This window comes from Sceloporus occidentalis, unplaced genomic scaffold, assembly GCF_023333645.1.
Source record: "Sceloporus occidentalis isolate IW3139 unplaced genomic scaffold, rSceOcc1.0.p SCAF_11, whole genome shotgun sequence".
NCBI classification, from domain to species: domain Eukaryota; kingdom Metazoa; phylum Chordata; class Lepidosauria; order Squamata; family Phrynosomatidae; genus Sceloporus; species Sceloporus occidentalis.
The window spans coordinates 1,876,996-1,901,641 of NW_028316991.1; the positions used below are offsets into that span (position 1 = coordinate 1,876,996).

The 24,646-nt window shown below is 37.9% G+C and overlaps 2 protein-coding genes and 1 pseudogene across 2 annotated transcripts in view; all 3 read right to left on the reverse strand.

Moving 5' to 3' along the window:
• On the reverse strand, positions 1-23,438 carry LOC149305425 (protein FAN-like). Its single transcript, XM_089477249.1, has 28 exons — positions 23,424-23,438; positions 22,693-22,743; positions 20,796-20,867; positions 19,993-20,040; positions 19,369-19,421; positions 17,256-17,385; positions 16,527-16,598; positions 15,538-15,646; positions 14,994-15,170; positions 13,221-13,300; positions 12,716-12,806; positions 10,600-10,663; positions 10,459-10,510; positions 10,231-10,361; positions 10,136-10,146; positions 9,858-9,989; positions 6,416-6,458; positions 6,137-6,300; positions 5,754-5,850; positions 4,310-4,368; positions 4,062-4,129; positions 3,465-3,532; positions 2,993-3,116; positions 2,271-2,354; positions 1,553-1,703; positions 977-1,079; positions 624-733; positions 1-95 (listed from the first exon to the last, which is right to left on the reverse strand). The coding sequence occupies exons 18-28, from the start codon at positions 6,270-6,272 to the stop codon at positions 1-3; spliced, it is 1,095 nt and encodes a 364-aa protein (XP_089333375.1). The 5' UTR covers positions 6,273-6,300; positions 6,416-6,458; positions 9,858-9,989; positions 10,136-10,146; positions 10,231-10,361; positions 10,459-10,510; positions 10,600-10,663; positions 12,716-12,806; positions 13,221-13,300; positions 14,994-15,170; positions 15,538-15,646; positions 16,527-16,598; positions 17,256-17,385; positions 19,369-19,421; positions 19,993-20,040; positions 20,796-20,867; positions 22,693-22,743; positions 23,424-23,438.
• The window catches only part of LOC149305426 (protein FAN-like), a 20,270-nt gene continuing 5,419 nt past the window's right edge, over positions 9,796-24,646 (reverse strand). The window contains exons 4-20 of the mRNA XM_089477503.1: positions 23,945-24,008; positions 23,769-23,847; positions 23,560-23,627; positions 23,424-23,460; positions 22,693-22,743; positions 20,796-20,867; positions 19,369-19,421; positions 17,256-17,385; positions 16,527-16,598; positions 15,538-15,646; positions 14,994-15,170; positions 13,221-13,300; positions 12,716-12,806; positions 10,600-10,663; positions 10,459-10,510; positions 10,241-10,361; positions 9,796-9,989 (exon numbers count right to left, since the gene is read on the reverse strand). Of these exons, the coding sequence (XP_089333629.1) occupies positions 9,796-9,989; positions 10,241-10,361; positions 10,459-10,510; positions 10,600-10,663; positions 12,716-12,806; positions 13,221-13,300; positions 14,994-15,170; positions 15,538-15,646; positions 16,527-16,598; positions 17,256-17,385; positions 19,369-19,421; positions 20,796-20,867; positions 22,693-22,743; positions 23,424-23,460; positions 23,560-23,627; positions 23,769-23,847; positions 23,945-24,008 (1,514 nt within the window). The remainder of the gene's footprint in view (positions 9,990-10,240; positions 10,362-10,458; positions 10,511-10,599; positions 10,664-12,715; positions 12,807-13,220; positions 13,301-14,993; positions 15,171-15,537; positions 15,647-16,526; positions 16,599-17,255; positions 17,386-19,368; positions 19,422-20,795; positions 20,868-22,692; positions 22,744-23,423; positions 23,461-23,559; positions 23,628-23,768; positions 23,848-23,944; positions 24,009-24,646) is intronic.
• On the reverse strand, positions 12,230-12,410 carry LOC149305427 (U2 spliceosomal RNA; annotated as a pseudogene).

Consider the following 24,646-nt stretch of genomic DNA (forward strand, 5'->3'; position numbering starts at 1 on the left):
TCAGTATAGTAATTTCCAGAATAAAATTTGTCTGTCTGCAGATCCTGTAATCATAGTGTTGCATGGTTTATTCATCCAAATACACGTTACCGCATCTATGAGGGGTGAAAAAAAATATATACCTGAATGAACAACACAATATTTATTAAATGACATCCTACGCACACAAAAATACTGCAGAACACCTGAGAACCACCACCATAGACTGAATTCCGAAACCCAAGCAGGGAGAGTACTCAAAGCAATTACTCAAATATATGTTTTTACTACTAACTACTTTTCTAGATTATTTCCAAGATCGCATATCAGAGAGGTGTAGTAATGTGATATCACTGAGCGGCGTGCTGCAAGCAGATATTTAGTTCCAGAGACCAAAGGTGAAAGATAATGAAGGTGGCCTCACAAACGTCGTCTTTTGTTTTCAATATTCATGTGGTCTATCAGCGGGGATATTGGTAGACATCAGGACTTCAAACAGCCTGTTGCTGTACACCCCTCATTATCATTTCCCTCCGTTAACAGTTTATAGAAATGACATTAAGTTCATAAGCTCATCATATACTTATGTTGCTGTGCAAAGCTACGCTTGACAAAATATTTATAGGGGGCATTGGTTCAAGTACCTGAATGTCCTGGCATCCTTTCAAGAACTCGCCCTCCAAGTAGGTCCCAAACCAATATCTCACCAGCGTCATTTCCAGACAGAACTGTATGTCCATTCCAACAGAAACACCTGCATACAACAGAATAGGTTATAGTTTTATATATAAGATATATATGGTTTTTGAGTGTCCCTAAAGTCGCAGGCACTGTATTGCAGAATATCATAGTGGCCAACCCCAAAGATTAATATTCACACAAATGATATCACTATGATGTCATTTGCTGTTACACCACTTTGGAATGTGTACGTATGAATGGAAAGCTGACAGAATAACTAGACAAATAAAAGCACATATTTCCATGAACATGTTACCTTTGCTCTTCCCCTGAGGGCAGAGAGGACAGCAACATTCCAGTTTGAACATCAACCACTTTCAAGCATCCATCTTCTCCAGTAGAAAGAACGTGTCTATTGTCTGAAAGACGAGGGCAAGTATTTTGTAGCTGCAGGCACATATTCCTTGCACAACAGGGTCTCATTAAAATATTTACTCCTGTATTAATCAGTTAAATTGAAAGTTGGAATTCCCAACTTTAACATCCGGAAAGCTCAAGTCCTTGCTAGAATCCAAACAAATCCTTGATAGAATTACACTTACTAAAAAGGGACCGATGTATTGAGCTCAACTACACATTCATGCCAAAAATACTTCCTCCACAAGTCACAGGTGGCAATGTGTGTCTCCTTTAGCTACTGAACTGCTATATCATCAACATCTACTGATAGTAGGTCCTCGTATCTCCATTGTACAACCAAACAACCGTTTAAATGACATACCCATGGTGTTACCATTCCTATGAATAATTTGCAAAACTCTGCACAAATGGGTAAAGAATCTGAAGTCAACTCTAAAACACAGTGAATTTCGAGCGAGAATTCCCAACCTACCAGGACTGAATGCTATATCATGCATCGTTCCGCTGTGGCAAGGAAGCTGATGGAGCAAAGTAGCTGTTGGAATGTCCCATATGCTCATATGGCCCTCCTTTGTCCCAGACACTAGAAGGGAACCGTCAGAGCTCACCGTGATTGTGCTTACCTATAGATGAAAACAAGAAAAAAGATCCATTAACAAAAATGGTTATAGTGCCCACTTAAGGAGATCCAAGCAGGTATTATCGCCCATTATCTACATAAGGCACATTGCAAAGAGCGTATGAAACATAACATACATTTTTGGAGAAATGGCTTTAGAATGACTTTTGTGATATCCGAGGGTACCTGCTTTCGACAAATAAACTTTTTGGGGCAGCTTTGGAATGTGTGAATTGATGATGTGACAAAATGCGTGGGAAAAAAATCAACGTGTGTGTGTAATATATATATATATATATATATATATATATATATATATATATATATATATATAAAATCAAACATACTTATCCTGTAAATATATATATACATATATCACAGCGGATATATGTCCTAAACACACAATGTCAAGACAATCAACTTGGGCTCTACTTAAAAGCGATATCTATTGCAATGTGAAAAATAAGATTATTTTTCTGTACACATCTACAATTTATGTTATAATTTTAATTAGTAATATTATTCAGGAGTGAAACGGCAAGAAAATAACACAAGAACCACCAGAACTTACACCGGCATCATGTTCTAATTCAGCAAGCATTTCAAAATCGTTCCTCTTTGTTCCACATACATTGTCAGGGACACAGCTCCACACCTAACAAAATAAACATAAAGCCTTGATTTAACTTTATGAAAAGAAGTATTACCTTCAGAGTACAAATACAATATCTACAAAAGTATGGAATTAAATGTAAAGCAGACTAGAAGTAACTTTCACTTTGTGTTAAAAAAAGGACAAAAGACGTAGATATTTGTAAAGACAATGAGCAGCATTGGCCAGAAGTTCCAGGATTTGCTCACAGCAAATTGTATCAGACGTCGTCTTAGCAGATAGGAAGAGACAAGAGAGTCTTTTTCACAGAAGAAAAATATTTCGTTTGAACTGCCCTGACGCGTAAGTCGCTCGAGGATGCCAGAGTAACGAAGACAGAAAGAAGAAGCAGGGAACACAAAGAAAACGAGGAAGGAGGAGAAGAAACAGCTTTGGAGATACAAAGAAGGTAGGGAGAGAGTGAGCGACAACGAAATCTGTCCCAATCGAAAATCGAAATTTTAAAAAACAAATGGACTAACTAAACGAAAAATCTGCCTGAATAATGTTTGATCCATGTGCAAAGTCTAGTATTAATGCATAATATCAGTGGGTGGCAGTATATTAAGGATAAATGTAATAAAAACAGGGTGTGAAAACCTAGGTACTTTCACGTTGAGAAAGGGGCAAACCATACAAACCTTTACTGTAGAGTCCCAGGAAGCCGTGCATAGCCTATTGTTACTCCAGTGGATCTTACTCACAGCATCATCATGTCCCATTAATGTGTCTCGTCTTCTTCCAAACGCAACAGAATAAAAATAACTAGGAGGAAAAAATTAAATCAGCCAATTTATGTAAAAAAAAAAAATAAAAAAATTTGGATTAATACAGATTAATTCGCTAATTTAAATATTTAATTTTTATTTAAACCTACATGCAGATTTCTTTTTACAGGGCTTAATAGTGTTACACTGAAGTTTTTGTTTTGGGTTTTTTTTTTTTAATATATTGAAGGTTGGTGCCTTTTGATTTCATAGTTCTGTTTAAAAGTAAGGACTTTGTGGGCTGTGTTGCTATAAAACCGGATAATCTGTCATGTGAAAAGGATCATCTATTTTTGTTCTCAGTTTGTAAAAGTCCAGATTAGTTAAAATGGTGTTCAATACGCACACATTGTTGTCCCAGGAAGAGCACATGACAGTTGTATCTCCAGGCAGGAGGACACAGGATGACAAAGCCTAGTAAAAAAATAAATAATAAAAAATCAAATACCTTAAGTTCAAGACAATGCTGTGAACTCATCGCAATCACCGCACCGAAAGTAAATGTGTCACTGACTTCATAACTTTCACGCCATGTTCACATTCTGAGCGTTTCATCCGTGTATTTGGCCTCTGCTGTGTGTCTCACTCTGAATGCCCCGCTCCTCCATGGTTAATGCTGCGCCTTTATTCATGTGTGCGTCTAGCCCTCTATCTCTCTCTCGCTAGGCAAGACTTCTAACTACTAACTATCACAAGCAAAAGATTGATTTGTTTATGACAGTCTGTAAAGATTTTACAATAGCTTTAAAATCGCCATGATGTCATCAAAATCCAGTTAAGGAACCTCTCCTTTATTGCTGCTTAGTAGGTGAAACAGTGGTTGGCAAGCACACTGACTGTGTAAATATAGTTCTCACACTGCGGTCACACACTACGTAGGTATAATGCATTAGTTTTACTTCGTTTTCACATGCTTTATCATGCACACAAATCAGATTCTTACCATGTTTGAGAACGAAACGCTTCTTTGAAGAGACTTCTGACTTGTAGAGAACATTTTCAGTGTGGAGTCTGCGAAGTAATTTACAAATCACCATAAAAGAAATGGTTTGTGTATAAAATTAACACAATGCTGTTTCACTGGTGATTTAGAAACCTATCACAGTGAAAGGGTTCTATGCTTCTAAAACATTAAGGACATTTTAACACTCACAGTCATCACATTAACTATCACAACGGCTAAAGACTAACCTTGAGATGTTGTGAATACGGAAGATCCATCGGAAGTCACAGTAATCCCAGTAATAGACCTGTATAAAACGAGAAGACAATTTCAAAACATTTCAAAGTGGCCAAAAATAGTTTTAGATATTTGCTTACTACATAAGGAAATTGACAACAATATTGCATCAGAGTCGTGACACTGTTCCTAGAACTATAATTGTACAAATTTTGTAGTAATGGGCAATCAGTTGTTTGTTTCAAGGTACACTCCAACCCTCATATGTACTTTAATCCAACTGATAGCTGAACCTCAACTGCATTCAGCATTCGCCACAAAAATGCATATTAAAATACTAAGTATTTAATACGCTTTCATGTTTGACGAGGCTGTGTGTGGCAGCAGTCCCTCTACCAGCATACATTGTACATCACGTGCATATTAGGCTTCTCTAGCGTCTATTCCACTTGAGTAAACCTGCTAGTAATCTATCAATAGATATAAACTTCTGTCCTATTTTCAAGTATAAAAAATAAATAAATAAAAAATAAAATAAAAAATGAAGAGCATTGGAGATTAACACTACAGTCACCATACGCAGAATACAAATGAGTAAGGGATCCTGTGGGCTTTCTATGTATAAACCACTGAACTGAAGGAAGTGTTCAAACATACATGTAATCATTTGGAGAACTTGAGGAATAACCGTGTTCTATGTCTTATTTTAAAAGATAAAAGAGAAAATAATCAAGATTTACAGAGTGACAATCGATACTCGAATACTATATAGTAGGACATGAATTGCTGTAAGCCACACGAGGTAAAAGGAAGAATGCACAGGACTTTAAGGATCAGGATTAGGAAAATGGAGAGCTGTGGTAGATCAGGTATAGAAACATAATATCATGGCAGATAAGCACCGTTTGGTCCATCTAGTCTGTCCATTTTTCCTCTGCTCTTAAATCAGTCCTTAATCTTGTCTCAGATTCAGGATAGCTTTATGTCCATCACATGCATGTTTAAAACTCCTTACTATATCAGCCACTTCTGATGGGATGGTGTTCCATTTATCTACCACCCCCTCAGTAAAGTAAAAAAAACCAAAGACTGAATTGAACCAACAACAACAGTTTCCAATAAATTTTATCAAATTAAGAAATCAACGTTGTTTATGGCATTTCATGCACATCAGACCAGAACTTAACCCCTTAATGACAAAGCCCGTACATGTACAGGCTCCAAATGCATTGTTTTCAATGGGTTTAGGAACTGCCCATTGTCCTTAAGGGGTTAAGGTTACTTGGAGCATAATAGTAACTAAAACCCACTGACGACAGCATGAAAAGAGTTTATCCCTTTCTGTGGACTGTTTAATGACAAAAAAAAATACTTCATTGCCATCTACAGGAAACTGTGCAGGTTTCTGGTTAATTAAACATTTACATAAACATGTTAAAGGAGGTTTTAACTTACTCTTTGTGAATTTTATGTCCGTTTTCTTTCTTCAATTTAGTAATGTTGCTCCAAGAAAAAGATTTACTTTCTTCCATCAGATCCTCAAATAATTCTTCTGTGATGGAAACTGCAAGAAATAATAAATAAAAAAAATGTCTTAACTATTTTAAATCACTATAATAAAAAGGTACTTAGCTACATTACTAAGAAGAGACAGATGTAATCATACAGTCTTCATGGTTCATTACAAAATTAGTTTTCCAGGCATGTTTGTTGCAGAATATTTTAAGATCGCTGTAGATTGGGTCAACACACAATTAAAACACATTATCTAAGTAAAAACTTAATACACACACACACACTAAAAGATGGTAGCGCCTGTTTTAGTAACGTCTACTTACCTGGGGATTCTACTATGGACATATTTTGACTGGATGAACGAGAAACACTCCTAGTTATTGTACAAATTCTTTTCGGATGAGGTTTAGTGAAAAGTTGCTTTGGAGTTTGGCCAAATTCCAAAATTTGAGTTAACATAGCGATTTTCTGATCCGGCTCCTCAATGCTAAATGAAAAATAATAATACAAGAAAGTATGTATAATGGCTGAACTTTAAAACAAAAAGGTTGTAAATAAATAATACTACAAAGTTAAAAAACACAAACAAACCACTGATATACCTGTTTAAGTCAACTTCACCTTCATAAGTTACTGGATGAAACACTAAAACATATGGAATAGTAAAAAAGATTATCTCAGTAAAAATATACAGGCACACAAAGGTCATTTTATTAAAAATAAAATACTGATTTCCCCAAACTGCGTGTAACAGATCTCATTGGCCATCAGTCATTTACAAAGTGGCATTTAAAGGGGTTCATTCATTAAAGGTAGAGTTTGCAGTAGAGCTGTAGTTAAAACTCTCCAACTTCATTATACATTATGGAGGGCAGAGACTTGTAGATTCCTTGGGGTAAAATGGCTGATCTACATAATTTACAATTCATTGGATGAGCAGACTTGGAGCTCTTATTTAAACTATACATTTTTTAGGTTCAGCCAAGAGTTCCCTGCGGCAAACGCTCATTGGGGTTGGACCTCCATGATGTATAGTGAAGTCAAGGAGCTGAAACACAACTCTACGGCAAACTTACCCTCTTCAGGTTTCATTTCCTCTAGTCCAATAATAAACAAAGTCAATATTCCTAAAACATTAAAACTAAAAAATATATTAACAGATTACCGTATTTCCCCATGTATAAGACGCACCCTTTTTAGAAAAATTTGGGGTCTAAAAACGTGCGTCTTATACAGTGGTTGTAGATTGCAGTTACTACTTCCCAGTCCCTCCCTGCAGTCACACTGATGATTGGCCCCGCCCCTTTCCTTATAGCATCCACATGGCTAAGCAACTCATCTAACAGTAAGTAAAAAAAAAAAAAAATAAATAAATATTTGGGCTACTGAAAGTTAGGGGAGGTGGGGTCAATTTAGGGGCAGTTAATGGATGGGAGTGACAAGGATGAGTATGATTTTTATTCTAAATAAAACTTGAGTTCAATACCTATGTAATACATTCCCCCCAATTTCCGGCCCCAAAATTAAGGTGCATCTTATACATGGAGAAATACGGTAATATAATACGGTAATATATACCATCTTATTCCTATTCAAGTACAAAAAGGGTGTAAGGAACAAAAGATATCAGTATCTACATTACATAAATAATAAACAATGCTAAAGGCAAAATTATTCTGCATTAGAAAAGTGTTTGCAAAAAGGAGGACAATGCCACTTAATGAAAATATGAATATATTTATGAAAGTGAATAAAAATGCAAATTCATATTATATCATGCAGATTAGCAAAGTCAATTATCAATGCCTTGCTATGAAGATCAGATACTGGAAATCACATTTATGGAGAAGCATCTTCGAGCCATTAAACAACAATTAATAAAATTACAAACGCAGGCACTATACACAAAGTCTTAAATACTTGGTTCAGGATAAACCAAAAATACCGTATTGGCTCGGATATAGGCCGCACCCTAAAAGTTAGGTGCTTTTTTAAAGAAAAAAAATTCTTAGTAAAAAAAAAAAAACCACTTACATATGCTGCCACTCTGCCCCTGCGAGATATGCTGCCACTCTGCCCCCCCGAGATATGTTGCCACTCTATCCCCCCTGAGATGTGCCCCCCCCCCCGAGATATGGTGCCACTCTGCCCCCAAGAGGTCCCCCCTGTCATGATTAACTCATATAACGTAGTGGATGCATGGAAGGGTAACCCAGCAGAGGTGGTTCGTTTCTTTGTTTAGGCATTCAATGAGTTAATCTGAGGTTGATGTAAATGTGTTTTTGTGCATGCCCTCTGTATCTGTTCTGGCTAGAGGTGTCATCTTCCCAAAGGACCCCTGTGGTGATTCATGGCCTAACAGATAAGGACCCTGAGTTATCTTAAGTGGAGGGGTTTCCATCACCTTTACCCCACCATAACTAATTCTCACATCAAAGATGGGACCCGATTCTTGGGGATGGGGTCATATAATCAGTCATGTGGTCAGAGGGGCGTTTGCTTGCAAAAGTCTGATTTAGGGACAATGCAGCGACCTCAAAGCAGAACTCCATGATATACTCTGATCGGAACAACATCGTAAGAAACCATCTGGACTTAAGGAGTTCCCACAGGCCTACTTATTGGAGAAACTCGTGAGTGAGGGTCCTGTGTTTAAGTCCCATTGTTTTTAAGAACTGTTTGCTGTTTTACTTTTATTTTGTATGTCTTGTTTTTGTAATTTTGGCACTGTGTAATCTTTGTCTTTTTGTTATTAAAATATTCATAATCCAAGTCTGTCTTTGGGCTCTAGTATCGATATCCACAAACCCTAAGAGAGGATAACACGTTACCATATTGTTATTAAGTTCTACAGGAGATATATATATATATATATATATATATATATATATATATATTGGTTGCCCGGGGTGGGTTGATATATATATAGAGATAGAGGTTCTAATTCGGATTTCTCACGAATCCGGTATCAAAATCGTGAGTGGTGGCAGACTACCTGGGGGGATACAGGCAGGATTTGGGGGTTAATTTGGTGTAACTTATGCCTTGTTAAGGGGTGAAGTTAGTAAATCCAGAGGCCTGGTGCTATTAACCCCTTCATGCCCACGCCCTCCACACAGTCACGGCTTGGCAAGTAGTCCTGACCGTGACACCCCCCCCCCCCCCCCCTAGACTTACCGGTGCAGACTCCCCGGGGTCTTGCAGGGCCGGCGGGGGACAGCTACGCAGTACGCGTACTCAACTTCTGGTGCTGGCACTTCCACTGTGGGAAGTGCCGGCAAGGAAGATAGTTAGCGTACATCGCGCAGACGTTCACTGACTGCGGCGATGCAAGCGTTAACAACCTCCGCTGCCGGCACGTCTGCACGATGTGCTTTAACAATCTCCCTTGCCGGGACTCCCCCAGAGGGAATTCCCGGCAAGGGAGATTGTTAAAGCACATCGTGCAGATGTGCCGGCAGCGGGGGCTATTTATGCACATCGCCGCTGCCGGTAAATGTCTGCGCGATGCGCTTAGACAATCTCCCGTGCCGGCTCTCCCCCTGTGGGAAGTACCGGCAAGGAAGATTGCGCGCGCAGACGTTCACCGGCAGCGGCGATGCGAGCATAAACTGCCTCCCAGAGGGAATTCCCGGCAAGGGAGATTGTTAAAGCACATCGTGCAGATGTGCCGGCAGCGGAGGTGGGAAGTGCTGGCAGGGGAGGCTGTCTGAGCACATCCGAGAGTAGGATACAGGTCCCCTGCACTGTATCCTAACCCTGCTGACTGCACGTCCCGGGCGTCGGGCGCTAGACCCCGAATATAGGAAAAAAGTGCGGCCTATATTCGAGCCAATACGGTACATACAGCACAACAGACGCTATATAGAAGGTATGACATATCATTAAACAATCTCTTAAAATCCAGATTACCACGTATAGTTTGGTCACGTGGATGATAAATCAGGATCTTTTGTTTTGACAACAAAATCTAATCTACATTTTAGTGATCTGTAAGCCGAGGTAGCCATTGGCGTGGCTTTATAAACGCTACGTTTGCCTTACCATTATGAGCAGCCACTGCTTCACAGCCCCTCTGCTTACAGCCAAATATCAAGTCAATCCATTCATGAAGATGGTCCGATACGTACTGACTTTCTAACGCTTCTCTGTTTTTCTGCAGGAAGTCTTCAGGATCTAACAAGATTTAAAAAAAATAAAATCTTTGGGAGTTAGTGACACCTAAAGAAGAAGAAAAAAACCCAACTATTTTAGTATTAAAAGAAATGTGATGCAAAGTCATAAGTTATAAGGTAACAAGATGAAAGACCTTGCCTTTCCACTTCCCAGTACACTAAATGACTTTATTAGTGATTTTTTTTTTTTTTTTTTTTTTTAACTTAAATATGCTCATATCTGTTTTATGTTCACAATGTACGTTTACTGACCGGATGCCCAAGGAGGCAGCTCAATATCATCAACTAATTTCCCTCCTTGTCTCTTCCCCATTTCAAGGTTCATGCTGTTAAGTAGGAAGCTCCAATCATTTCCATAAAACTCTGGAATTAACTGTAAACAAACGATAAAAACAAATTATAGCTGTGACCGTACAAATGGAAGTATGTGTGGCATACTTAAAAAATAAAATAAAAAAATTGCAAATTACCTCCTTAAAGTCAGTTACCCCTTCTAGGCAGTTCTTCCAGGTTTCTGCAATACTAAACCGAAACACAGAAGATAAAGTATATGCAATACTAACATTATTAGGATCACGTTCTTATTAAAACAAATCAGATTTGTAGCCAACCTGTTGAACATCCTATCTGCATAGTCAAACTTCCCATTTTGGATACAGAGCATGTATTCTGGAGCTGCAAAGAAAATAGCAGTGGATATTCAAATAATACACCAAAAACCCCATAAAATTATTAATATTTTATTCACTATAAAATGAGCGCAAGCACTATTTTGGTGTATCCAAACAATAGCCCAAACTTTTTAACTGTATGCCAAATACTGTTAACCCTAGCCACCTTATTCTTTCATTTTAACCACCGGAGCTGTGTAATCTCATAGGTTTCAACAATGGCAACAATGGAATAAATCATTGACGGATTGATTGTCAGAAATGCATTCCTCCTGGTTATAATGGAGGCATAGACAAAAGACACAGAATGTACTGGTACTTATATAGTGCCTTTCTCCCAACGGGACTCGAACCTATCAATTTATTTGCAAAGTTCTGCGAGTGTGTGACTATTTTGGACTCATAGCTATTGACCTCACTGCACCAAGGCTGCTGAACAAATGCGGCAGATATTTAAATGCCGAGTGTCATACAAAATGCTGATGTTAAAGGGTTAACCAGGCATCGTGCATGAAGGAGAAACATTAGTTTTTCTTAGGCCACATCCTGCCATAAATGTTATCTGAAGTTCCTATCATAAAATCAATGGAGCAGGAACAGCACCTAAGTAGGACATCTTCAAAGGATACCAGATGTCCAGTCCTGGGGGCCATAAACTCTTACAGGGGACCAGGCACTGGGGTCACACAGGGGGCGCAGCCCCGAGCATCTTCAGAATTATGATTTGAGAAATATGGTTACATTTCCATAGTAGAATCATTACATGAAGATGTTCTCTGTGTTGGCCGTGTGCCCCTCAGAATGGCAGGAGGGAATTTAGCAGGGCCTGAGAAATAAGGATAGGTCACCTAGTTATCAGGTAGGTTGGGGGTGTTTGATACCTTCCCACAACATGGTGGGTACGATTACCCAAGAGTTACTAACCTCCATGGTGCCATAACAGCACATGAGATATTAAAATATCAGGCGGGAGTTTGCTGCCAGGTTTTACTAAATTGTGTTATAGTTTGAGCAGTTCAGGGGGTTACAGAAGCCGCCTCAGGTATTTTTAAAACCTTAAATAGAACTTGGTGGAGGCAGCAAATCAAGTTTAGAGGTCGTGGGGTGAACAGGTTTAGGGGTTAAGGTGTAGTATTTTTTTTTATTGGAGCCCGAGGTGCGTGCTCCTTGGGTGCTCTTCTGTGCCAAAGAGGCAACAGAAGCCCAGAATACGATACTGGGGGGGCCGGATCTTCGACTCTCACCCCGAAGGGTGAGACCCCTTTTGCCTTCAGGGCACTCCCGCAAGGGAGTAACCCCCTTTAGGCTTCACTGCCTCAAAAAAGAAAAACAGTGATCCAAAACATGGTATCAAAAACGAAATCTAAAAGGTGATCGTGGCCTCGCAGTGGGTCAAAGGAACCGTGAAAATCCAAACCAAATTAATAGGCACACGTGTTACACATTGTGATAATATAAATTATATAGGGGTCGGCCATTCATGGCCCGACCGGGTTCAAAAATAAAGTCACAAACCCAAGCCCTGATGGGTAAAGGGAAAGGACGTGCATAGAGAACTGCCTAGTGTGACCGTGCGCTCACCATGTGCAGAGGCGTGCAAGCTGCACATGGTGACTCCAGCATATGTGTGCTGGGGCAAATCAGCACCTCGGGCGCCATGCTTTCCCAGCCATAAGGCCAGAGGATCGGTGTTTCCCCCCCAGGCCATTGGGGTACTACATTTGATCTTAGCCAAAAGGCCGAGAAGCAATCAATCAACACTCATTGATAGGACTTGTCAGGAGTCCTCTTGTGCTGTGTTAGTTTTGTCCGTTACACGGAGTGCAGAGCTTTTGGATGTTATTATATAATGTGTGAAGTTTGGTGAAGTTTTTCTTGTTAAAATAATTCAAAGGCACTAAAGGAAAAGAAGCATGGACATCGAAATTTATCTTCTTATCACAAGGAGGAGTTTCTGGGACTCTGATTTCCATGGATCAAATGTCACTGGTAACATTCATAAAATAAAAAATAAAAAAAAAGACTAAAACAAAACCCCTGAAGAACAAAACCTTACCAACTCTGACCAAATAGAACAGAACGTAGCCCGGAGAGGAGTAGTGGCTTCCATAAATAAATTTTGGTTCTGGCATTTCATGGTAACGCATCTGTAATACACATACAATATATCACATAACAGAAGCTTTATGCCAAGTTCATGCTTCATTACCAAAGTTACACGACAATAAAAAAACTAAAAAGCAGATGGCATTTTTAGGAGAATATCCTTTTTGCACCTTATTCTTCCTATATTTTCTAATCATGCAGCAATCATAACATTCAGGAGTCTATTCACCATGCATTGAAGACTTCCAAGTTTTCTTATTCAGATGCTTTCTGATCTGGGACCAATACAAGATACATCTCTTCATTAACAAGCCCACCTACAATTCCATACCACTTGTTTGCCAGCTATGCTTCACTTGATGTAATCCTGAAAGTTTAATTACAACAATATACCTATAATAAATATATGGAGAGAGGTTAAATGTAACCATAAAAACCATCAGCACAATACATACCATTAACCTTTCAAGTCTTTCCTTATTCAATGCTCCCACTGGTTTACTAAGATCCCGGAAAGTTTTAGCAGCAGTTAAATCTTTAAGAAGGAAAAGGTACTTTAGTGCAAAATACATAAGTAAAAAAAAAAAAAAAACTAAAAAAACCAAAACTGTAGGGCTGAAACAACGAATCGATAAAATCGATAATCGATAACGGGAATCGTTGTCGACGATTTCCGTTATCGATTAATCGAGTGATCGATTCGTTGTTGGCTCCTTTTACTTACCTCCGCGAGCGTTCCCCGCTTCCGCTACACGCTCTGCACTCTCCGCCTTCTTTTAGTTGCGTGACGGATGTGACGCGTTCCGGAGGTAAGTATTCTTCATGTCTGTGCGATTCGCTCTGTGCGAGTGGCTCCGTTCGCACAGAGCGGTTCGCGGGGGTGGGGGTGGGGTTTCAGGGGATGCAGGGCAGAGTGGGGGGGGGGGCAGGCCAGGGTAGGAGACTGAGTGCAGGGCAGAGTGGGGGTGGGGATGCAGGGCAGTGTGTGAGTGTGGGGGCAGGGCAGGAGACTGGGTGCAGGGCAGAGTGGGAGACTGGGTGCAGGGCAGAGTGGGGGTGTGGATGCAGGGCAGGGTGGGGGCAGGGTGTGAGTGTGGGTGCAGGGCAGGGTGGGGGCAGGGTGTGAGTGTGGGTGCAGGGCAGAGTGGGGGCAGGGTGTGAGTGTGGGTGCAGGGCAGAGTGGGGGCAGGGTGTGAGTGTGGGGGCAGGGCAGAGTGGGGGCAGGGTGTGAGTGTGGGGGCAGGGCTGGGTGCAGGGCAGAGTTGGAGACTGGGTGCAGGGGCACAGTGCAAAGTGCTGGGTGCAAAGTGCCAGGGCTGGGTGCAAAGTGCTGGGTGCAAAGTGCCAGGGCTGGGTGCAAAGTGCCAGGGCTGGGTGCAAAGTGCCAGGGCTGGGTGCAAAGTTCTGGGTGCAAAGTGCCAGGGCTGGGTGCAAAGTGCTGGGTGCAAAGTGCCAGGGCTGGGGCAAAGTGCTGGGTGCAAAGTGCCAGGGCTGGGTGCAAAGTGCCGGGTGCCAGGGGTGGGGCAAAGTGCTGGGTGCAAAGTGCCAGGGCTGGGGCAGAGTTTCTTGAACAGTAATAGTCCACCTCTTTTCAGAATGTTTGGGGTTATTTTGTTTCATAAATATTGTGTTTGGGTTTTTGTACTTTGAAAATATTGTTTTTTTATTACATCATAACAAAATAAGAATGTTAAAGTAAATTTTAAGTTGTTTTTTAACATCCAGTTCATTAAATTATTTTAAATAAACTAAAAATTTGCATATTGGTTTTTTTTATCCTATTAATCGATTAATCGAAAAAATAATCGGCCAACTAATCGATTATTAAAATAATCGTTAGTTGCAGCCCTACAAAACTGTATGTATGGCATCAAGTCAATTAAAAACCTAAAACATGTGATTTACTGCACTAGAAATATAAACACCATCATTCAGTGTTCAAAGATTGATCAAAATCCAGAACGTGTGATATAAAGCAGAGGTAGCTATAGATAATTTTGAAATAATCATATGCTAGTTAGTTACATCACCAGAAAGAACATAAGAAATGACAGCCATACTTCTGTGATTGTTCCATTCAGTGTCTGCCTACTCAACCACCATTTTTTGAGACTTGATCCGCAACATAATTCTATATATACACACATACATACACACGCGTATACACCATCCATTCATTCACCCACCCACCCAGTAAAACATAGGGGCAGTAAAATGTAGGTCCGTACCCAGTTCAGGGCTAGTGTAGTCTGCTAGGATCCAAGGAAATATAGGATACTGAGAGAGGTCATTGCAGCTTCGATCTGCCAGGTTATTGAGGTGCAGGAGATACTGGTAATTCGAGATGTAGCCTCTCTGCCATTGCAGCATGTAGTTTTCTGCTGTTTGCTCAGTTAAATGATTCTCTGTAGGTAAAGAAAAGAACTGCGTCACATTTTTAGAAGACGTGCAATCATTTCTCTTAACGTGAATAGGTGATGAGGCAGGAAACAGACAAGACTTAAGAATAATCCACTGGAAAATGCTGTACACATTTCTTTGCGTGTGAACAATATTAGTAAAATTACTGAATTGCATTTTAAGCAGAGATTTACTTTTTTTCCCCCACTAAAAAAAACCAAAAACGTTTGCTATTTGTATTAAGGGGGTGGTACATAAATGGAACAGACTCCCATCAGAAGTGTTAGATTCAAATACAATAAGGATATTTAAACATGCATGGGATAGGCATAAAGCTAAGAGCAATCCTGTTTCTATTGGGTATATACAAACCTAGATAAGCTGCAATGTAGTAGTAAAGTCCATCGCGATCTTTGGGATTATAAAATTTCAGATAAATGTCTGAGCACAAGTCATTTTCAGTGCAAAACACTTCCAAACCCTAATAAAAAGAAACAAAATCGATAATGCTCAACCACACAGGAATTAAACTTTCGTCCATGGGAATTGGGCCGAAATTTTTTTTCAGAGGAGAAATGTTAGAACAAGAGGCCATAATCTAAAACTGGAAGATCAGAGGTTTAGCTGCAATGTAAGGAAGGTACAGTGTAGGTGTTACAGATATAGCATGAGAATTTAAACATACATGGGATAGGGGTAAGCATATCCTGGATCCAAGACAAAACCAAGGACCGATTAAGGGCCGCGTCTCTACATGGTTCTCATCTGCTATTAAATTCTATGTTTCTATCAGGGGGGCTCTGTAATAACCTTTGGATGTTGAATTGGTGTAATCCTTCTTGAGGTGTTGTTTAAAAGTTCACCCCAGTGCAACAGAGTCCTGCATCACAATGTGGCACAACTAGCATATCTAATCCAATCCTTACAAAGGCTGCTTGAACCAATCAACAACAGTCAGCAACCTAACGAGTTTAGACATCACATAAAAGGAAGTAATAATCATGCAGATCCTGAAAAAGAGTTGGCTGCTCCAGTGGTGTAAACATAAATGTTGGTTTCCGACAGACATAAGTTGTTTATTTTTTTATCTAAATAATTATATATATATTTATATTATACACACACTAAGCACATAGAATTGTACAATAGATCAATTTGGGAAAAAGTAAAATATTTTGTCAAATTTGCTACTACAGCCCCAAATACAGTTCCCTACACATGCTATTTCAGTTGTCTAATTCTTGTGTGAAATTCTAGTGTTCCTACGTCAAAAAAACAAACAAAAAACTTTAGATGCCAGATCGACACCTGCATGTGAGTAAAATTTGTATAATTCTATTATAAAAAAAGACCTATTTTACCATAGGCATCAGCATATGTCTTCTTTTATAAATCCGTCGGATATCTGTTAGACTAATGAAAACTACCGGCTTCTGCAGAAAAGAAAAGAAAGATGTTAATTTTGCACGTAAAGAGAATACAAAACATGCACATCAATTAAAATACTGGCAAGAATAAAAAAAAAAACAAAAAAAAAATAAACATATGGATTTATCTTTTAAGACTTGCATGCATTTTAACACATAGTTATGTCACCCTAACCGCTGGAACAGAGCCAACAGTAAAGAATGGTAAATATCAAAAGTGACTTGAAATTTATGTTGTATAATAAATAGGTCAGATGTTTCTTTTTTGTTTTTGTTTTTTAAAGTGGTAACTTCATTTGTCAGGTCTTAATTTTCTGCTAATGTATAGGCTTTACTTGCAGAAACAGATTTTAATACTTTGACTACTTCCGTCACATTGGAACATTGAAGCCTCATGCAAATCCGACTGCCTGTGTTGAATTTCTAGCACCCCCGCTCCAACAACGTCACAAAACAAACTTAAGACAGAAAATTGTTCTATATTTCAAGATCGTTAACCACGTCCTAATGAAATAACACATGAAAAGAGAATTCAATTTTATTACGTTTACAAAATAACAAAGCTAGATATTTCGATTTCCTATACGTTGAAAACTGAAACCAGTAATGAGGGGAAAAAAAAAGCTTAGAGGAATAATAAAAGTGATAAAAGTATTTGCTTACTGGGTAACCATTTAAAGGCTGGAAATACAGGCATTTATCAGTGATGCAAACGTGTCCTGGATTGGTGACGAGCGGCGTCACCATTTCTGCTTCGCATTCCATGTTCGATATTTCAGACATGTTTCGAAAACTGGAAGATATTTCACAATGAAAGGTTTAATATTAGAGCGCATTCACAACTACGCACAAAACCGTCAAAGTCACGTTCTGACATCACACACATCTAATACAATAATCTGTGTTTTCACTAAAACTACCCTATCTTACCTGAAACCGTAGGTACACAAAGTTCAGCAGCTAGAGAGAATTTGGGAAAATTATTTCTATGGTAAATACAGACTAAATTCTAACACTGCCTACCACAGCTGTATACCTCAACCCAGTAGAAAGTCTCAACCTTGAATTATTATTATTATGTGTTATTAATATATCACCAACAATACAAATATTTAATAGTATGACAAAACTAGAACTGACAGGCTATGATAAAGTGGTACACTAGAAGAAGAGAGCCCTGCCTGCAATCTAGATTGAGGAAGCTTTCGGATGGTGCTCATGGCTTACCGAAGAAGAGCTCAATAAAAATGGTGAGCTTGAAAAAAAGATGCATAAAGCTAGTCTGTTATTTTTCCAAAATCTGACATTTTACAGTTCCATATATTAAATAAGCTATAGAATTGTACTTGCAGATCAAAACAAATAAATTTATAACACTATGTGTGTGTAGTCATCTTAATGTCATGTTCTCAAGATTGTAAGCTTGCAAGCAGGGCTCTCTCCACCTAATGTATCGGTTTGTCTTAGTCTGTCAATTCTCGTCTTGTCAGACCCCTTGACTATATGTATTGTATTAAGTGCTGCGTAGATTGTCGGCGCTATATAAATAAAAGATAATACTAATAACAATGTTCTAAAGATCTGTCCTGTTACTCCTCACCATTAAGTCATATCCACCATATTGTTAAGTCGCTAAGGTAAAGGCAGTCTTTGTAACGATAAGTGGGGAAAGAACATAGTAAAGAACTTAAGGACAGGAAGTTGGACAATGCTGGTTTGCGGTTGATCTCAACCTTTGATAACGTGAATTTGTTAGATTCTCAAAATCTCAACAATTACACTGATTGACATACAAAAGGAATTGTAGCACATTAATTTAATTTATTTGCGAAAAGCTGTGAAGGCAATAGTTCCCCCCTTTAAGACTGATCCGTTGGCTTACATATAGCGGTTAAGTTACTTTTATGTGGGAGACACGAAGATGGAAGTAGTCGTGGAAAACTTATAAACTACGGTAGATGAAATACCAAGTGTTGAGCACAACATCTAAACTAGAAGGTCGACTTCCCTTAAAGTACGTAGAGGAGTCTTCTTTTAAAAATGCTTGAGGGTTACGTGGATAAATTCCCCCACCTACTAAAGATTACATAGAAATCACTAAACCATAAGGAATATTTTACAGTTCCGCTTTTAAAACATCGAAATATGTATGCAATATATATATGTTTTTCTATGCTGTACAAACTTAAGTCAAAGCCCATTGACCTAATGCCTAAGTTTAACACCACATTTTAAAAGGATGGTAACAATGACAAGAAAATGAAAATAAATGCGTGGTAAGGTTTCAGTTAGTAATCAAACACTATTAATTAGGTTAATATGATTATGCACAAACACTATTTCAGTTAGCTAGGGCCTTCGTCACAAACAGATCATATTCCCTTGATAGACTGTGATATAGCATTTAATGAGCACATTTGTGGGTATAGGAACTTGTTGCCTTAAGAAAGGAAAAATATCAGTATCCAGGCCCAATACGGAATCTAAAAAAAAGTAGTCATTGCCCATTGCCTCCATTTAACACTTAATAATAATATTAATAATAATCAGCAATCCCCATAAGCGCTAGTCCTGGTTAGTCTGGTTTTTAATTTGTTGATCTTCCACGTTTGACCCATCTTTGTTATTTTACCGTAACCGACTGACAAGTGCATTGACTACTCCATAATCTAACTCCTGCACTAATTCTGGGTCTACTCTATTGCTAACCGAAGCTGCACATCTCTATCCTATTCTGTATTGTACAACCCACCAGCAATACAGAAATCATATATACCTGTTCTTATCAAACGATGTCCGTGCCAAACGTGACTGCAGAATAGCTGTTATCTAAAGTGAAGGGGGGGAGGGGGGAGAGAAGAAAAACAAGTTATTTTCTCACCAACACTTTTTGTGTTAAAAAAATCCTTTGGAAAACACTAGCTTCAACTAAAGTCTAAAGAGAACTGAAAATGCAACAAATATGCCTTGGTAGAAAAATAATTTAATTAAACATAAGTTTAAAGAAAGGAATAAAAAAAACATTTAAAGGGGGAGGATCTGAAGAAGAAGTTAAGCCAGCGGCCCAAGCGTCTTCTATATTTATTATGTAAAATAAATTTCAACAGACAGCATGCCTGGAAATAATGACAACTACTTGAAGTATACGTGCCAAGGGAGAAAGTAAATAATTGCTTAGTTACACTTGCGCAGCTATATGCTTTCTAGTACAGCGGTGACTGTTCTTCGTAGCGTAAAACTTTAAACAAAAGTTTCCTTAATGCAAACTCATTTTGTAGAGAAAGATGTACTTTAATCCGGTCCAATGTCCCTCATATGTTCTCCTCGTTTCCCATTATACTCAACACTTTATTTAAAAATTTGGTGATGATTTTAGGCTACAGGAGATATTAATTATTACCATGGCAGTCTGATCTCCAAGCTTGTCAAGTCTCGAAGCTCTTTGAAGCTACGGAAGAAAAAAATATATAAATATATAAAATAAAAGTGCAATACATTATTTTAATCTCATGCCGGAATGTAACTAGATCAATTATTATTGTTACACTGAAATTAAACGAAAAACTTTCACATACAAAAGCTACAAATTAGTGCTACAAGTCCTGCTGAGCTGTCCCACAAAACAATACATTATCACATTTTCAAAAAAAAATAATAAAAAAAAAGCTTAATTGACTTATTAAATTTGTCTGAAGGTTTCATTTTAAAATAAATACATAAACTTAAGATTTTTTAACACTCTGCTTTTCTTTTTTCTATTTTATATTGCTGAAGCTCAACCACTACCCCCTTTGTGAATTTCATAAACTTAAGATAGGTTTTTGCTATAGAAACTGAAAACTATCAGTTCCTGCATTTATGTCACAAGCGTCCCAACAAAGGAATAGGAAGGAAACAATTTTAGATGAATAGTTAGTTAAGGGGGAGTTTGGGTGAAACAAGCACCTACGATTGTGACTCTGTCAAAACTCAGGGGTTTAGCTTTTAAAAAGCCAGCTCATGCACATAGCTTAACACTTACAGGATCCACAAAGGGGGGGGGGGGGGGGGGGGGGAGTCCCAGCCAAGTTCACTGATGAATTTACTATTATATACACAGAACACCAGAGCGGGTAGCCATCCACATATTTAAATGTTATTTGGCAGTGAACTAAACACACAATGATGAAAAAGGTCTCGCGAGTCCTCGTGAAATCTCCATACCTGATGCAAGGTTTGCACAACATCATCAACTTTCCTGGAACCTTCCAACTGAAAGGTAAAGTTATTTTCACCCTAGAGATTTTTGAATAGTAAGAGGGAAGAAAAAAACCCATTAGAAAGCCAGTTCTTTCATTATGCTCAACTTTAACCAGCTTTGTTCTGGCGCTTCTTGTTTTAATGCAAAAAAAAAAAAAAATCCGGGCAAATGAGACGCTGATAACACCTTTAACAGGACATGGACAGACTACAGCAGAGATTGTATTGGGTAATAAGGTTTTGTTACTTTTTCTTGTGGAGAAAATCTTGATATTTTGGTCAATTTGGGCTTGGCTATCGTAGAATAAATGGGCCTTTGCCACAAGTGTCCTCTGTTGATGACATCACACTTTGTCACAGCACTGCCATGGGACAGTTTTGACATCTGCAGACAGACGTTTTTTTAAGCTACTTCAAGACAATACTGAAGGGACTGCCATTACATTAATGGGGTTATAGGTTGGGCAAATAGAGGATAGCAAAGAGAGGATTTACCAAATAGCTTAATGCTAGTCTAATAGTCTAATAGCCTTTGTTTTATATCATACATTTACAGATGACCGTTGGTTTTAGAGTGGATATCAGAGCAAGAGACGTGATCTAACAATCTTCTGCTTCTATACAACTAAATTATATCAAGAAATGCTTAAGTGTAAAGGGCCCTTTAAATATTCTTTGAACTTTAAACACTGTAATGACTGCAACATTTCCATAATAATAAAAAAAATACAATATCTGGTTTTACGCAAAGCAATTCATGTATAGTGTTTGCTACCACAGCTGGGATCACTTAATTACCTTAGTAATATTAATAATGAGCCATACTGATATTCCGTGTTTACTTTTTTAAAGGTTTCATTATGTCAGAAAAGGAAGTAAATGGCACAGCTGTTGAAACCTTGTGTTTGATATTTTGTAAAAGTGTGGTTTAAGAAAAAACAGGAAGTAATAGGCAGAGTGTTTTAAACATAAAACACATGCAACTACATATACAACAAACTGTTGTTATTGTGCACCTGCATGGAAAATACTAAATAATGCTCATTTCTTGGCACTTCATGTTCAATGATCCTAGTTTTGGGGTGGCTTATACTTTTTTTATCACCTCTGATAAAAGAAACAAAATAATAATAATAAAAAAATAATAATAATTAAAAAAAATAAATATATATATATATATATATATATAAAAAAAAAAAATGTATGATAAACTTTCAAGTGAAGCTTCCGTTGGGTTATGTATCTGTGGTCATAGATGAATATCAGAAGTATGGGGAGTAACGTGTGATGAACAAGACACAATACATGGGTTGGGTTAATGGTGAACAGCAACATTAATAATAAAAATGGTGTCTGCCCCGCTATTTAATATGTTGTCTATAACACTACCTCTATCAATAATTGTTAAATATGAAAGAAGTTAGCACATGTTCTGTTTCTGTATTAATGTTGGACTCCTCATTTAACAAAACACCACCTCTCTGCTCATCAAGCCTCTTAGATCGCCTCTCCTACAGCGTACTATTTGAAATAACCTCCTCGTGCCACTGTACAGGCACATTTCCGCTTATCTAACTTAAGGTCGCAGATATCTCTCCTTTCATTTTTTTTTCCTAATGATTTCGTCAACCATGCATTTTGTTGGTTGGCGAGTCAAACATCATTAACAACACACCGACATAAACGCAAATCTTATAGTACTTCAAACTAAAAGCTATTGCCAGTGCCAAAAATCACCTGACAATGGTAAGAAATTGCAACATGTAGTGTTTGTGTAAACACTTGACCAGTTGGTAGGGTTGATAAACGTTTCAGGGCTTAAAAGACAATTTTCATAGGAATAATGCAAACCAATACTTACACGCTGAATCTGGTAAGGTGCAACTATGTTTTGCTCTTTAATCAGGTACACCTGATGACAATCAGAAAAAAAAGTTATGTACAAATGCACATTTTAAATCAAAGCAGGCAAAACACCGGTTTGATTTGATTATATGGCAACTGAACGACCACTGCAAATAACTGTATGCAAGCATAAAGGCTTGGGTGTTACTCAATAGTATTCGATACGTGCCTGCTTTATCTAGATCCATGATCAAAACATGCACTTCTTTGTTATAAAAATCATCAGGAACAGAGAGAAATACATTGTGTAGTTTGGTTAAGGGCCAATGAATATCTGCATCAAATGTTAACCATTGCAATGTATAATAATACCGTAGAATACGTCTGTTAGGCTTAGTTTCTTTTATCTATGCAAGGTTTGGGTCAATTGTGCAATAGAGCGCTAAATGTCAAGGAAACGAATATATCAATACGGAAAGGGAACAAACCAGATATAGGTTTATATATGAATGAGGTAGATATCTACAAAACCTGGCACAATTCACACTTACAAATTCACTGTGCTTTGTCAACAGGAATCTGGCATATTGCCAAAAAAAACAAAACAAACACCAAAAAACAATAAATACATTCAAAAAACAATCATAAAAATGAACTACATTGGTCATAAAATATTCAAAAAAAAAAGTATGAAGATGAAGAAGGAAAATGTAGGTGGTAAAGCTCAGTGTGGTATAAAAGCCTTACCTGATTGAAAAGTACAGAGATTCTCCGTTGTGTATGACTGCAAAAAAAAAAAAAATGAAAGTTTATATTCTTGTTTACTATACAAAACTACATCTTTACACAAGTATTAAAAAAAAATAAAAAAAATAGTTTATACCTTGCAAATAATAATCCATCTTCTCCTTCTTCCACTTCTTCTATTTTTGCACAGTCCCGCAAGGCTATCTGTAATACCCAAAATACAGCGAAGGATTTCTATCTCATGTAATAATGTACTCGACACCTCTCGTAACCAGCATAAAAATATTATTTTCAGAGAAAAAAAATAAAAAATAAAAACACCCTGAAAACAGAGTGAGAACATACCTTAAATATTGGTATTGTGATGTCATCTGGTTCAAAAATAAGTGATTTCGAACATATCTTAAGGGAGCCATAAATTTTTCTAGAGAATACAAAAAATTCCATTTAAAAATCACAATTCCAGAAAAAAAATTATTTGTAAAGCAATTTTTTTGCTTATACTCTGTATAAATTCTTACCTTTCTGAGAGTCCAGTTTCTTTGCATATATGATATGCCAAATGTTGTTCAAAGAAATACTCTCCTTGGTCCAGTAATAAGAGAGAAAATCTATAAAAGTCAAAAGCATAAAAATTACATATATAATGCAAAAAAATTTGAATTTATAATATTACTGAAGCAAAGCTGCACAACGTAAGTTCCCAAGGGCCACAAACAAGCCAGAATTTTTAGATATCCTAGCTTGAACTTAGGCACTTCAATTGAATAAAATATACATCTGATAGCTATCTATAAAATCATTAACCCCTTAAGGACAATGGGCAGTCCCTAAAACCATTGAAAACAATGCATTTTGAGCCCGTACATGTACGGGCTTTGTCATTAAGGGGTTAAAACTACACACACACACACACACACAATATATTCTACACAGCATCCAAGGCACCCCAATCACATACCTCCTAACATTTGAAATAAGAAATTTTGGTTTTAGAGAGAGTAGCTACTTGCGTGGCTGCGGGGCATTACTTTATTGATGCTTTTATGTGGCTTTGGGATAACTGTCTATGTAAACGAGTAAGACATAACCCCTATATATTTATAAACACTAGACTTGAGCAAATGGGTCAAAAACATTTTAGACACATTTTTCAGTTCGTTTGTGGCCCATTCATTCTTGGACAAATAATTCCGGTTCTTGTCAGTTTGTGTCAGACGAAA

What these genes read in the sequence shown, in the direction of transcription:
- LOC149305425 (XM_089477249.1), bottom strand. Translation starts at nt 6,272, where the DNA reads ATGTTAACTCAAATTTTGGAATTTGGCCAAACTCCAAAGCAACTTTTC. An exon ending in GCGTTTCGTTCTCAAACATG is followed by an intron (nt 3,533 to 4,061) that starts GTAAGAATCTGA and finishes TTTTTTTACTAG; the next exon opens with GCTTTGTCATCCTGTGTCCT. An exon ending in TCTTCCTGGGACAACAATGT is followed by an intron (nt 3,117 to 3,464) that starts GTGCGTATTGAA and finishes TTTTCCTCCTAG; the next exon opens with TTATTTTTATTCTGTTGCGT.